Genomic DNA, 16,240 nt, shown 5'->3' with positions numbered 1-16,240 from the left:
CTTAATTAATAAAAACAATCACATAAAAACTTCACAATTAAAATAACAAAAAGGCACATAAAACAGGGGAGGAGTAACACTAACTGCTATCGCGAGAGCCATTGCAAAATCTCCTTCAGCCCTTGGGACCTCCAGGCCTAATAATATAGCCAGGTCTTGAGAGACTTGCCGAATGTTGAGAGGGATAAACGGTTACCAGTATAAATGATTATGATTGCCAGTAAGTTTAACTTATAATTAACACTTGATTTATTGTTTCGACTCCCAGGTGGCTTTTTCTCTAGCACATGTCTCAAGCTCATATTAGTTACAGAAGACTGCACTATAGATTTTAGCTCGCCTTTATCATTCTCTCATTTCTGTGATTTACCAGTACGGAGTATGGGATTCCTATCTATCCAATGCACTGGGTGAAGCAAAGGGGTAAAGCTGCTGTGCTAAAGCAGATAGGCAGACAAGGCAGTATAAAAAACAAAGGATTTGGAAGAGAGAAGTAACCTCCTCAGGGATTGAGGACTTACCACTTCAAATGTCCTGGTGATGACATTTTAGTTTTGGTTCCTGCAAGCAGGAGTCAGGAATGTATCAAAAACTGAAAGGAGTGAGCTAGAAATACTTAGGGGTTGGTGACTCCTCCATCATTCCATAAGAGATGGGTTATTGAGTAATAACAGAAACCCCCCCTCCCCTCCCCCCTCCCCATGTATCTTTGGTTTGAATGTTTGTTTTTTATTTTTTTGTGTTTTAGCTTTTATGTAACTATAAGCCGCCCAGAGTTACCCTATGGTAAGATGGGTAGCCAGTAAGTTTTATAAACAAATAAATAACATAAGATGGTCTAATTCCATAAGAGATGAACAAAAATAATAATTTCTACCCGTCCATTGTAACTGTTTCCTGCACAAATCCATTTTGAACTTCAGTTGTTGTAATTTGGCCAGGATGATTTTTTTTAAATATTGAGATATTGGTCAAATTGCTCATTTAGGACAATAATACGTAAACTAGCACAAGGCTGAAAAGCAGAAAATTATTAAATCTGGTAAAAAAAAAAATATTGCTGTATCTTCCTATAATTGATTCAGATCTGCCAACTGACTTTATGAGAAGTGTAACTTTGGAGCAAAATTTGGAGTAAACTTTGGAGTAAATAGAGAACCAGTTTGGTCTAGTCCATGAGTGTCAAACTTGCAGCGTCATGTTGCCATCACATGACATATCACAATGTTTTTTCCCTTCACGGAGCTGGGGTGGGCATGGCCTGTGTGTGAAGGATCCGGCCCGCGGGCCACCAGTTTGACACCCCTGTCTAAGGCTACCAGGCTAGAAAGCCAGAGACTGTGAGTTTTAGTTTTTGGTTTAGCCATGAAAACCATCTGGGTCACTTTGGGCCAGTTATTTTCTCTCAGCCTTACTCACCTACAGTATTGTTGTTTGGAGGAAAGTATGTTGGATATATTTGCTGCCTTGAATTATTTGTAGATAATAAAGGCAGGCTACAAGTAAATAAATATAAAAATTATAAACTTCAGAGTAGGAGCAAAGATTCTTAGTTCATTTTCTTGCTGTGTCTTTCTTTTTTTTTTTAAAGCTTTTTTTAATTTTAATTGAACAACCCCCCCCCCCCCCAAAAGAATCATCCTTCATTACATCTTGTAGAAAGCGTGTCGATTGGTTACAGGTAACTTTCATGCATTTCTTCCACAGTCATTACTTATAGTTCATATTCGATTATACACTTTAAATCAAAAATCTTTGTATATCTTACTATCAATGGATCACAATTCTCATTTGACTACAATTATTTGAACATGTTTTTACCTCAAATCATTCATACTTAAAGACACAACCACATAATGGCATTCATTAGCTATTTCAAAAAATCCTCCAATAACATTACACCTTTATGACATCTTTTAAGTAAAAGTCAATTAATAAAGTTTCTAAACCTTCCCCCCCCCTTTTCCCCCCAACTCACTGTTTAGAATTTATATCCAAGTTACTTTTGCCAATACCATAGCATGTATATATTGTTAATCAATGTCCATTGACACTTCCTTGTTGTTATTATAATTTGCTAAAAATCATTTACTAATGTCCCATCTCCTCTTGTCAGACCCCCCCCCCCCAAAAAAAACCTTACACCTTTATAACAAGATCTAAATAAAAATTTGTTAATAAAATTTATAGGTCTTTTTCCCAAGTCACAATTTGCAATTTATATCCAAATTTCTTTTACTAATTTTCCAGTACATGTATATATCATTAAGCTGTATCCATTATCATTTCATTATTGTTATCATATAGTTAATTATTTGTTAACAAATAAACATTTAATAACAATCTAAAACAATCTAAGATCTGGATCCCTTTCAGTCAGGTTTCAGGCCTGGTTACAGCACGGAAACTGCTTTGGTCGCGCTGATCGATGATCTCTGGCGAGCCAGGGATAGAGGATATTCCTCTATCCTTGTGCTTCTTGACCTCCCAGCGGCCTTCGATACCATCGACCATGGTATCCTTCTGCGACGGTTACGGGAGGTGGGAGTGGGAGGCACCGTTTTACGGTGGTTCTCCTCCTACCTTTCGGACAGGTCGGTGTTGGTTGGAGGGCAGAGATCGACCCCAAGGCCCCTCAATTATGGGGTGCCGCAGGGTTCGGTCCTGTCCCCCCTCCTGTTTAACATCTACATGAAGCCGCTGGGTGAGATCATACGCTGGCACGGGATTAAATACCATCAATATGCGGACGATAAGCAGCTGTATCTGTCCGCCCCGTGCCCACTCAGCGAAGCAGTTGAAGTGATGTGCCAGTGCCTGGAGGCTGTCAGGGTCTGGATGGGAGCGAACAGGCTTGCACTCAATCCTGACAAGACCGAGTGGCTATTGATGCTCCCTCCCAAGGATGGTCCAGTCGTTCCATCTCTTAGCCTGGGAGGTGAAATTATACACCCCTCAGAGAGGGTTCACAATTTGGGTGTCCTCCTGGATCCACAGCTGACATTAGAACATCTGTTGGCTGTGACCAGGGGGGCCTTTGCTCAGGTTCACCTGGTGCACCAGTTGTGACCCTATCTGGACCGGAAGGCCCTTTGGATGGTCACTCACGCACTCGTCACCTCAAGACTGGATTACTGTAACGCGTTCTACATGGGGCTGCCCCTGAAGAGTGTTCGAAGACTGCAGTTGGTCCAGAACGCAGTCGCGCGAGCGATAGTGGGGGTGTCTAGGTACACCCACGTTACACCTATCCTCCGCGAGCTGCACTGGCTCCCCATTGGTCTCTGGATACGCTTCAAGGTGCTAGTCGTTACTTTTAAAGCCCTACATGGTTTAGGACCTGGCTATCTGAGAGACCGCCTCCTGCCATTTACCTCCCAGAGACCAATAAGATCACACAGATTAGGCCTCCTCTGGATTCCATCTGCCGGTCAATGTTGGTTGGCGACTCCCCGGGGGAGGGCCTTCTCTGTAGCTGCTCCAGCCCTATGGAACGATCTCCCCGTGGAGATCCGGACCCTTACTACTCTTCCGGCCTTCCGCAAAGCGATTAAGAACTGGCTGTTCCAGCAGGCCTGGGGCTGTTGATTTTATCCAGCCCCACTCTAAGCTGTATGTATGTTGTGAAATTTTAATGTTTGTTCTTTTTTATTTTTATATGTCCCCCCCGTCCCCCCCGTTTTTATCTGTAAGCCACCCAGAGTCTCTAGGGAGTGGGCGGCATATAAATGCTAATAAAACCTGAAAACCTGAAACTAAATTCCTACTTATTAATCACCAAAATGAACTAATTTTTTATTATCAACTTTCATTGTCAACCTGTATCTTTCCAGTAACAAAACAGTCTTATCTCTCTTGCCAATTGTGGTGTCAGTCTTTTTTTTATCTCCTTTATAAGGTTTTTATAGACTTCTCTCCGCACTTTGTTGCTTGAAGGATCTCTCAGATAATCTCGTTGCCCTGCTACTAAAATTAGCTTGTCTTTGGTTGTCAATCTTGCTTCTGAAAAAAATTATCTTCTTAAGTCCATCATCTTTACCATTTTTTTTCTTCTGTATCCTGGAATCTGGGGTAGAGCTCCAATTTGTTGAATTCCCTTTTCCATATTCCCATCTTTCCACTTTCACCCACATTTGCTCCATTAATAAATTCATCTATTGTCTTATCTTTATCTTCTATTTCTTCATTCTCCCCTTTAATTTTGGGGGCTCCAACCCCATCATCTTTTGCTGTGAGGAAGACTAGTCTTTCCAACTTCTTCTCAATTCTCCCATATCCTTCCAATCGATTTTGAATTCCAGCCAAGATATTTTGGAATTTTAAGGTTTCCTCATCTGAATATTGATCCATGTTTCCAAAACAGAAGAAAGAAAGAAAAAAAAACTAATAGCCACTGCCATTCTAGTCTTCCAGGCCTCTTTTATTTTTTTTATTTTAGATTGACTTGGACACAAGTTCTTTTATGCTCTTCAAAGGAAAAGGGTTCTGTTTTCCCCCCCCCTTTCTTTCCCCTGCCAAAATAGTTCTCAAAGGCACCTGTAAAAACAATTCATGCCCTTGGCTCTTTATCAGTTTCTGTAAACAAGTTGCAAACCCTTCAACTATTAAGTCAGTGAAATCAAAGAAGAGAAGAGATACGTTGTTTCAAAAAACCCAGCCTCTGACCTTCGAGTGGCAGTGTGCTACTTTTCACTTTCTAATATTTATCTCTGGGTTATAGGAAACAAAGTTCTTTAGATTTCTTTTAGTGAAATTTAATAACAAGTAATAGGAAGAATTGTTAAAATAAGAAGGACGGTTTTAATCCAGAAGTAAAAAAATAAAGCAACAAAAAGTAGAAAAAGAAAAAATCAATCCGTTCACTTTAAGAAGAGAAATCCACAAAGAATAGTTACAAAGGAAAAAAAAAAAGCTTTCCAAAGCAATCCAATTAGGATTAATTTCGCCACAATTCTTTTGCTTAAGGATCTAATTCGGCTTTAAAGAAAAATTTCTTTGGGCAGTCTTTCGCAAAATAGAAAAAATACTTCACCAGATGGACTCACTTTCTCTTTTCACTTCCTTCCTTCTGGAGCTGTCCCGACTTCATCAGCCTGGGGGCTTCCTGTTTACCGCCGGCTTGAAGCGCTTTCCTTGGGTCAATCAGGGACTTTGCGATGTCCCTGAGACCAGCAAGGCTTTGTCTTCCTGATCACTGTCTCTATGGGACAGTTTAGGTCTCAATGGACCGTCCAGCAGCAAAAGTGTTAATGGTGGTCTCAGAGAATTGAGACTGCACGTTGTGACACCGCAACGTGGCTCCTCCTTTCCCCCTTGCCGTGTCTTTCTTTGATATCACTCATTATACTCCCGTGAACTAGTTTGATTTTGTAAGATAATCTTCAGCTGTGACAGACTGGAGAGAAGTGGTGTTACCAGAGATTTCTTGAAATGCTGACTATTATTCACACAGTAGATTACTTTCTTTTCTCTTTTTATTCATGTGTAGGTCTCTATCGTTAGCTTAACAGCGAATGCCTTGGGCTACTCTGAACTTGGTGCAATTAAATCTCTTAGGACTTTAAGAGCTTTAAGACCTCTAAGAGCCTTGTCACGGTTCGAAGGAATGAGGGTAAGAAAAATATGAAATAACATATGCTTGAAGCAAATTATTTTCTTAAAGGTATACTACAAATGTGTATCTCAAAGCCACTAGTTTAAATTTCATTTAAAATGGCCCTGGGCAACATGCTACTTCTATTCCCTTAGCCTCTAGGCAACATGAGAGAAATAATTCCAGTATATCTAGGCAGTGTCTGAAGTTATTTACCCCATTGTCAGATTATTTATTTTCATTTAAATCACAGCTCTGAAATGGTGGCTATCCGACTAAAAAAGGCTAGCTAAAATTGTGCCACATTTAATCTTGTCTGTTGTACCCTTGCCCCAGATTTTTAAAAATCATTTAAAGAAGCTCCTTGATTTGAAAAATCAAAAGATTGCGTGGAGACCTGCTCCATGGCTGATGGACCAACCAAATCCTTGGAGTTCATATCCCAGCCAGGATATATATTAGTGAGAAATAACCATGAACTAATTAGCTGCAGACTAGTTTCACAGATCTATCTAGACCTTTTGCTACTAGTAAAAAAAATAACTGAAATATTTGGAGAGCCGATATATATATATATATATATATATATATATATATATATATATATATATATACGTATGTTTCTGCGCTAACTCAGAACTTCAGCTGCTTGTTTTCTTGATGTGTTGTCAAGGTAACATATTAACTGACTGGAAAATTACTTTTCATAAGCTTATGTTGCTTCATTATGGCACCTGGACTGTCCTTGCCACTTGGCTACGGAGACTATAAGGAGGAGATGATTGAGCAGTGTAATGATGACCATATTGAGGGTTATTTGAAATTTAAATGCTAATATTTCCTTAGAATTCATTTTCCTCTGACTTGCAATTTGGTTCTCCAAATGTGTAAGAAAAGAGTATTTTTAGGGTTAGAGTATTGATATGGTACTGCACTTGAGTTATAAAACCTTCAATACATGTTCTGCCATATGTTATGGTCCTTTCTCTTCAATTTTGTGAAGCTAAATTTTGGGAAATCTTTCTTCCTCAAATCTTTCCCTAAATTTTAACAATTAAATTGTAGCACAAAATGGCCAAGAAGCAAAACTATGAATTAGAAATTCCCCTTTTCATGTCTCACTTTAGCAAATATGTTTTCACTTCTTTGGCTTTATGTGTTTATTTCTTTGTATTACAGGTAGTGGTGAATGCTCTCTTGGGAGCAATTCCATCTATCATGAATGTGCTCCTTGTATGTCTTATATTCTGGCTAATCTTTAGCATTATGGGAGTGAATCTGTTCGCTGGCAAGTTCTACCACTGTGTTAACACCACAACTGGGGAAATGTTCAGCATTGATGAAGTTGACAATCAGACTGAATGTGAGAATCTCATCGAAAGAAATGAAACAGCTAGATGGAAAAATGTAAAAGTCAATTTCGATAATGTGGGACTTGGCTACCTCTCTCTGCTTCAAGTAGTAAGTAGTTATTCTTTCTATGTTAAAATTTGAACAACACAACCGTTTTATTTCCTCTCTTTAGCAGGTTTTTCTTTTATTAGAAAATTCCATCAATGTGAACTGTCAGTCACTTTACAAATGATTCAGCTGCCAGGATTTGAAGTGGATTGATTGCATCATAGGTGGCATCCCTTAATCTTTTTCTTCTAAGCTCTTCTCTAAAGTGTACCTGTTAGTAAACTTTTTGTGTGCCATATAAATCTTATACATGAACCAAAATGATCATTAGTAAAATGCAGATGCACCTGTGATAGGTCGTTTATTTATTTAACTACACATCAAGCAATCTCATTTACCCCTATTTAATAAAGGAAATTATCCATAACCAGAGAAGAGACATTTGGATATAGAGAATGGCCGATTTTCAGTGTTGTACTAGCCTAGCAATGGAGGCTAAACAGAACACAACTTTGGGTGAAATTCAACAGAGCTGAGTGAAAATTACTTGCCTTTTTTATTTCTTGTAACACAATCTGGTACCAACTCCTCAAGAATTCTTCCAAATAGAATATATGTGGGTTGAAAGGCTGAATGGACATCATGTGTGCAGCTGTAGATTCACGAAATGTAACTGGCAGGGGGGTCATGGAGTCTTCTAAAAGACATTTATAATTTACACAACATGAACGTTGAGGAATTATGTACCGTATGCTTTTAGTCCCTTGCTTAAAATATAATCGCCTGACTTCTGCTTGCAGGCCACTTTCAAAGGCTGGATGGACATCATGTACGCAGCTGTAGATTCACGAAATGTAAGTATGCTATTGGGTAGGGAAACCAGTATTGAACTGCAAAAATATGATTGGCTACAAGACGGCAGAAAAGAGATACATAACATTTGCTTTTTTTAGTACCATCTTGTAATTGCCTGGTAGCCCAAATACGGTGGGTTTACTACATGGATACTTGCATCCATATCCTCCATAGCTACTCATCAGATCAGCAAGTGTTTCCTTAGAAGCATTTCCAATTCTTTTTCAAATTAAGGCTAGTAAAGTAGGATTAAAGCAAACTTGCCACTGATCATAGTGTTTGTCTGCTTTCTTTTCTTTTTCAAGGAGGCAAGACAGGTAAGATGCTGGGATGAGAGATAGGAGTGAGCAGGTTATGGCTGGAAGATAATTCTGTGTTGTTTGTTTCCCAGTGTACAAGATACTTCTTGTTTGATTGTTTGTTTCCCAGTGCATTTTACCTTAGGGGATAATTTAAGAGGTAAGAATGGAGTCATAACCTCTCCCCAGAAACAGGAAAAACAGGAGTGGGAATTTTTAAGAGGTAAAATGGATGCCATAAAGGCTTAAGGCATCCATTTTTGCTATTAAATCTTCCAATCCTTGCCCTACTCCTTCAATGTAAACAAAGATTTTAAAAAATGGGTCTCAAACACTCCAGTGTGCCTAAAGCCCGCGAGGAAATACAGGAATCCTTTCCTATCAAAGGATAATGACTGGAAGTAATGAGAACATATTGCCCTATGCTAGTTATAAAAATAGCAATGTATCTTTTGGCCCAGTTTGATGGTCAACCAGTGCAAGTAAAAAAAAAAAAGAAATAACTCAATCCTGTCATACTCTGCTGTTCAAAAAAATCAGATTATCTTAGCCGTACATAATTCTCATTTTTTTCTCATTAGAATGAAGACTCTAATTTTTTCATTGCAGTAAATGAGCAACTGATGCAAAGCATTCCCAGAATAGGAACTAGATAAATGCACATTTACGGCATTCATCTGTAACAATAATACAGGTCAAGAATATTTAAAATATAATCTGATATAGATACGATAGAAATTAAGACATAAAATCTAAAACATTTGCTTTGCGCATTAAGATCAGTAAAAAGACTCTATTTCAGATGCCTTCTGATAAGGTTTTCTATAATAATTTATTCTACTATCCTATTTCTGAGAAGAAAAAAAGAAAAACGAATCAGATGTCAAAAACATACAGACACATACAACAACATACACTTTTTGTTTAATTATATTTTTGTGTATATGTGTAAGTGCAGGTAAGCAGTTTCAAGAAACTAGGTGAGTTACAGTTCCGTAGCTACAAATTGCACAACCTAATAGGAGATCTTCTTTTGTTGAAATGACTCTTTTCCAAGAAAACAATAAAACTCTTTCCTAATGATTGGTGGTCCCAAAGAAAAACTGTGGCTACATGCTTAAAGCTAACATTTTCAAATGCATCAGCACATTGTGAGCATCATAATTAGCAGACAGTATAGGCAGCCTTCTGTCTCATCAAGAAAGTCTGTTTCATTCATTTTCATTCAGTTTCTTCTCACTTTCTCCTAAGCTCAGAATGTGTCTTTCTTTTTAACTATTTCTTTGAATATAAACACCTCAATTGTCTATTAGCAAAAGCCATGTAGTCTAGCATGAAATCTATATCAGTGGATTTCAGAGAGGAGAGCCAATAGAAAAAAGTGAGTAATAACTGAGAAAATAATTGTACATAAATACTCTATTTAAAGTTAAAATAAAAATTGATCAAACCCTTCTCTATGGCTATTCTTAATAACGGCATCATAAAAAGACTAAATACGGTAAGGCTTCACCCAGGGTTCATACTTCATAAAAATAATACCCATACATTTTATAGAATTGAATATATTTTTCCACACAGTTTTCTATTTCTAAATTTGTTTCCCTTGCAGGTGGAACAGCAGCCACATTATGAGGATAACCTTTATATGTATCTTTATTTTGTCATCTTTATTATCTTTGGATCCTTCTTCACTTTGAATTTATTTATTGGTGTCATCATAGATAACTTCAATCAGCAAAAAAAGAAGATAAGTATTCTATCACTGTGATTTCAGCAGATTATCACAGGTTTTGTTTTAACAAAAACATTGTGCTTTGTGTAATTCTTCTAATTTTTCTTTCTTTCAAGTATCAATTATTATTCCATTGTGTAAACCTGAACATAAGTTGTAAACTTGAATTCTAAAATTGCCACTGGAAAAAAGAAGCATACAGTGTGTTAAAACCAATACATGAAATGAAAGATTTCCACCATGAATTAGTTTTAAATGCCAGAGACATAAACAATTACATTGTAAGATAATGCACTACTTTATATAAATATGCATAAACATCTCGTAAATCTAAATACAATACAATACAATACAATAGCAGAGTTGGAAGGGAACCAATTTTCCATTCCCACACCACTCTGGGGCCAGCCAGAGGTGGTATTTGCCATTTCTCCAAACTACTCAAAATTTCTGGTACTGGTTCTCCAGAACATGGCAGAAAACCTGCTGAATACAATACAATACAATACAATAGCAGAGTTGGAAGGGATCTTGGAGGTCTTCTAGTCCAACCCCCTGCCTAGGCAGGAAACCCTATACCATTTCAGACAAATAGCTATCCAACATGTTCTTAAAGACTTCCAGTGTTGGGGCATTCACAACTTCTGGAGGCAAGCTGTTCCAGTGATTAATTGTTCTAACTGTCAGGAAATTTGTCCTCAGTTCTAAATTGCTTCTCTCCTTAATTAGCTTCCACCCATTGCTTCTTGTTCTGCCTTCAGGTGCTTTGGAGAATAGTTTGACTCCCTCTTCTTTGTGGCAACCCCTGAGATATTGGAACCCTGCTATCATGTCTCCCCGAGTCCTTCTTTTCATTAAACTAGACATACCCAGTTCCTGCAATCGTTCCTCTTATGTTTTAGCCTCCAGTTCCCTAATCATCTTTGTTGCTCTTCTCTGCACTCTTTCTAGATAAATAATAAATAGTTACTCTTGGTAATGACTTTCTGGAAATTAACAGAAGATGAACACTTCTGGAAGTCATTTGGGATATGATCCTTTTCATACTTATTTTTTTTATCATGCTTTTAGTTTTTAAATATGGGCTTTGAGTTTTGGTCTGTTTTGGTTTTTAGCTGTTGAAGGTACTTGTATCATGAGAGCTGAAAAGTATTTTTTTTTCAATTGTTCATTTATTTATTTCTTAACCTGGATGTTTTACTATCTGACGTTTTATCCAACTATGGATGTTTTTTATGGTATTTTATTTTGAAGTAAGAAACGGGAAATTTAGACAAACCTTTAATACAGGATGATAATAACGGCGACAGAAATGATGGTGGCAGTGCTGAGAGACTACTGTAGTCACTACACCTTTTTTCAGTCTGCTGTAACTTTGCTGAGATTAAATTCCTAACCCTGCCTGAACTATGGGAGAAGGATGCACTGTTCTCTAGCCATTAGGGAGCCACCCCTAATGAAGGGAAGGGCAAAAGAGTGGGTGGGTGCTTCCAGATTGAAACTCTTCACACTTGTACATCCATGCATACATCAACCCTTGTACAAAGGAGCACGGCTTGCATTTGGGGCTGCTTCCACCGTTTGCTTTAGAGCCGAGGTGGCACAGTGGGTAGAGTGCAGTACTGCAGGCCACTTCAGCTGACTGCTATCTGCAGTTCAGCGGTTCAAATCTCACCGGCTCAGGGTTGACTCAGCCTTCCATCCTTCCGAGGTGGGTAAAATGAGGGCCCAGATTGTGGGGGCGATATGGTGACTCCGTAAACCGCTTAGAGAGGGCTGAAAGCCCTATGAAGCGGTATATAAGTCTAACTGCTATTGCTATTGCTTCTCCCCCACTTGCTTGGCTTTTGCTTTTGTAATAGGCAGCCCAAGGAAAGACATTGCCCATCAAATAAAAGTCAATGTATAGAAAAACAGAAAGAAAAATGGAATGGAAATATCTGGTTGTAACTAGTATTTGTTTCTCCTTTTTACTTTGGAGGTCAAGACATCTTTATGACAGAAGAACAGAAAAAATACTATAATGCAATGAAAAAACTGGGCTCCAAGAAACCACAGAAACCTATACCAAGGCCAGCAGTAAGTGGGTTTTTTTTTTCCCATTGTACTCACTGTTTTTCAAAATGTGTGCTAAAGTTGGAAAGCAATTTACACCTTATAATCCCCCGAAATCTTTTTAAACTAGTAACTGAGGAAGGGGTGGGTTCAGAAAAAATAATACACCTTTAAAGAATTATCGTATTTTGGGGACTATAAGACACACCAGAGTATAATACACACCATGATTTTGAAGAGGTAAATTTAAAAAAAAAAACATTTTTTTTGCACTCTGGAGGCCTCCCAAACCCTCTGCATGCCTCATTCTTTGAAAAAAAGGGGGGGGATTCAGAGGCTTTGGGTGGCTTGTAGAGTGCTCCTGGGGGCTGGGGAGGGCTCTTTTTTGCCCTCCCGAGCCCTCAGAAGCACTTTGCAAGCCTCCCAAACTCTGCATGTCAATTTTTGCAAAGGGTTTCGATAGGGCAAAAATTCTGGGTTCGCTGTATAAGACACACCCAGATTTTCACCTTCTTGTTTTGAGGGGGAAAGGTGCGTCTTATACTCCGAAAAATATGGTAATGTTTTTATGAGCAAAGCCTTTCGTTAAGTAACTGAGATGGACAGTGGATGACATCATATGGTTATTTTCCATTTTGGAGAGTTGCTTCTTATTTTCTTAAACTATGTTAAACCTATTTAGGGATTATGCCAGCAATCCCCAACCTTTTTGGCTTCATGGACTGGCAATGGTGGTGCATGGCGGCGGCAGCAGAGTGGAGGGGACAGATTTGCGCGCTCAACCTAATCCCACACGTGTGCAAATGAAGCTTCCCAACAGGCCATGATCCAATAGCAGGCTGCGGTTTGGGGGTTGGAGACCCCTGGATTACTCTACAGTTTTCAATGGTTTCTAGATCAGACACATTGGAAAAAACATTTTACAGATTTTCAATAATTATGCCGCCAGAATTCTGCAGTATAATTGGAAGAGCGCTGAAGGATATGTCCTTTATATTTAAATGAATTTGGGGATGAGCAAGCCAATCTAGCATTAACAAATCTAAACAGGGTTACAGCAGTAATTGTTATGATATTCCTACCATGTTTCCCCAAAACATTTTCTTTTGACCCCTGAAATAAGACTTGACCTTATTTTTGGGGAGGTCTTATTATTTTTGAGGTGCAGGAGGCAGCGATCGTGGTCACCTCATCGCTACTGCTGTGTTCCAATATTTTCGGGGAGACCTTATTTACAGGGGACGGCATATTTTAGCGCATGCTCTCAAAAGCCCGGTTGGGCTTATTATCCGGAGAGGTCATATTTTCAAGGGGGGGGATTTTGGTACCTGATTCAGGTATTCGATGAGACTGTGAAGTCCCACAGGATGGCTATTAATGGATATGCTTCATAATGCTTCATATTTCATAACTTCACACTTATGGAGTGCTAACTGACTTTCCGGGGACATAGTGGCATTCTTTTCTTGTTGCACCTTCTATCGGTACAATTTGACTAGTATACTGTAGAATGAGTTTATAGAAGTATCAGATCATTAATATATAGATTATAATTGTCTATAACTGATCGTGAGATACATGAATAATCCTTATTTTTTTTAACTGCAGAACAAATTTCAAGGCATGGTCTTTGATTTTGTAACAAAACAAGCCTTCGACATCAGCATCATGATTCTTATCTGCCTTAACATGGTTACCATGATGGTAGAAACTGATGACCAAACCGATGCAATGGAAACTATTTTGTATCGGATTAATTTTATCTTCATTGTCCTTTTCACTGGAGAATGTGTCTTGAAACTGATTTCACTCCGCTATTATTATTTTACAATAGGCTGGAATATTTTTGATTTTGTGGTTGTCATCTTATCTATTGTAGGTAAGAAAATTTGCATTGTAGTAAAAGATATAACATATTATAAATGAAAACTATGAGAAATTAACAGATGATTTTAATATTTACAATACTGATAGGTTTCATTCTTTACATTTTCATACAAGATTGTAATTACATTCTAATTAAAGTTATAAATCTTCATTTCAGATTAATAGGCATTTAATGTTTGTTTATAGGTATGTTCCTCGCAGAGATTATTGAGAAATATTTTGTGTCCCCTACCTTGTTCCGAGTAATTCGACTTGCCAGGATAGGTCGAATCCTGCGTCTAATCAAGGGGGCAAAGGGGATCCGCACTCTGCTTTTTGCCTTGATGATGTCTCTCCCTGCCTTGTTCAACATTGGTCTCCTGCTTTTCCTGGTCATGTTCATCTACGCCATATTTGGAATGTCCAACTTTGCCTATGTGAAGAGAGAAGTTGGTATTGATGACATGTTCAACTTTGAAACTTTTGGCAACAGCATGATCTGCCTTTTCCAAATTACCACCTCTGCTGGCTGGGATGGCTTGCTAGCGCCCATTCTAAACAGCGGGCCTCCAGATTGTGACCCTGAGATAGACCATCCGGGTAGCTCAGTCAAGGGAGACTGTGGCAATCCTTCAGTTGGGATTTTCTTCTTTGTCAGCTACATTATCATCTCATTTTTAGTTGTAGTCAACATGTACATTGCTGTCATTTTGGAGAACTTCAGTGTGGCTACCGAAGAAAGTGCTGAACCTCTGAGCGAGGATGATTTTGAGATGTTCTATGAAGTCTGGGAAAAGTTTGATCCAGATGCAACCCAGTTCATAGAATTTGCCAAACTCTCTGATTTTGCAGCCTCTTTGGATCCTCCTCTTCTAATACCAAAACCAAACAAAGTTCAGCTTATTGCGATGGACCTGCCCATGGTGAGTGGCGATAGAATCCACTGCCTTGACATCTTATTTGCTTTCACCAAACGTGTCTTGGGTGAAAGCGATGAAATGGACGCCCTCCGAGTGCAAATGGAAGACCGGTTTATGGCTGCCAACCCTTCCAAAGCCTCTTATGAACCAATTACCACCACATTGAAACGAAAACAAGAGGAAGTATCCGCTGTTATTATTCAGCGAGCCTTTAGGTGCTACCTCTTAAGGCAAAAAGTTAAAAAAGTTTCCTGCATGTTTAATAAAGATAGAATTAAAGAAGGCACAGTTATCAAAGAAGATATGATCATTGATAAGCTAAATGACAATTCTACCCCTGAAAAAAATGATATGACCCCCTCCACCACCTCTCCACCTTCCTACGATAGCGTTACAAAGCCCGACAAAGATAAATATGAGAAAGACAAATCAGAAAAAGAAGATAGAGGTAAAGATGTCAGGGACTATAAAAAATAAATGAATTATACCTGTATGACAAATTGTTTACAGCTTGAGAAAGTAAAGTATTATTTCAAAAGGACTCCTGTAGGAGGTTTATGCCAAACTGACTGTTTTTGCACACTTAAACAGACATACACACATAAAAATATCTATAAATATATATGTATGTATGTATATATATATATATGTGTATATATATATATACATACAAATGTTAGCTATATACTTAAGGTCAGTGCCTATTAACAAGATAGTGACCCCTTGTCAATTCAAATGCTGCTCTGTAAAACAGGGATGGCACTTTTGACAGGCGTCTCCTGTTGGCATTCCCAGCTGACACTGCTGAAGAGGAAAAGAAAAATGGCTATCCAGACTGTAGGGATCAGTAAAAAAGAGATGCAAACCTAGAATTGACCTGTGTTGATCATAAAACACTCAGAAACAATAATTGTATCCGCTGTTTGCATTCCAACTGCCACACGTTTGCCATAATTTTTACAAAAAAGCCCCTTGTTGGTGAAGTTGTCGTTTTTTTAATCCACAGGTTGTTTACTATTATATGTGACTATTTTTGTAAATGGGTTTTATGTTGTGGGGGGGTGGGGAGGGGGATTCCAGGGTCAAGGGGGGTGGGGGATAGGAGGACCAGCTGTCCTGTCTTGATTCTCTTGTAATGTATAGGCAGAAGTGATTTGCATGAAGGCATGCTGCACTTGTAGACCATGCATGGAAACATGTAGGACTTCTTTGCACAAGAGTTTCAAAGACTTCTGTGTTTCAGGATGGCTCCAGATCCCAAGGTGCTTAAAAATAATATAGATCTTTATGTCTCATCCTGACAATTCTTATGTGCCTGTAAGTCTCATAAAATCAACAGTTGTTCAACTCAGATTTTTTTCCTCCCCACTCCTTCTCCTCCCCTCCTCCTCCTCCTCCTCCTCCAAACGATTCCATTATGAAGGTGACATGAACATTGACTATAGTGTACATCCATGTGTAGATACTGGATCCATCATTCCCACTGAGTTCAGAGGCCATACTTTAGAGGAAGAGC

At 38.6% G+C, this 16,240-nt stretch overlaps 1 protein-coding gene across 1 annotated transcript in view; it reads left to right on the top strand.

The window, feature by feature from the left end:
* SCN2A (sodium voltage-gated channel alpha subunit 2) overlaps positions 1-15,201 on the top strand; it is a 67,306-nt gene extending 52,105 nt beyond the window's left edge. Inside the window, 7 exon segments of the mRNA XM_032232369.1 lie at positions 5,489-5,611; positions 6,773-7,054; positions 7,795-7,848; positions 9,761-9,898; positions 11,858-11,962; positions 13,547-13,817; positions 14,012-15,201. Of these exon segments, the coding sequence (XP_032088260.1) occupies positions 5,489-5,611; positions 6,773-7,054; positions 7,795-7,848; positions 9,761-9,898; positions 11,858-11,962; positions 13,547-13,817; positions 14,012-15,201 (2,163 nt within the window).
* The last annotated feature ends 1,039 nt before the right edge of the window (positions 15,202-16,240 follow it).

This window comes from Thamnophis elegans, chromosome 1 (genome assembly GCF_009769535.1).
Source record: "Thamnophis elegans isolate rThaEle1 chromosome 1, rThaEle1.pri, whole genome shotgun sequence".
Taxonomy (NCBI): Eukaryota; Metazoa; Chordata; class Lepidosauria; order Squamata; family Colubridae; genus Thamnophis; species Thamnophis elegans.
This window is presented reverse-complemented; position numbering and strand designations above follow the sequence as displayed.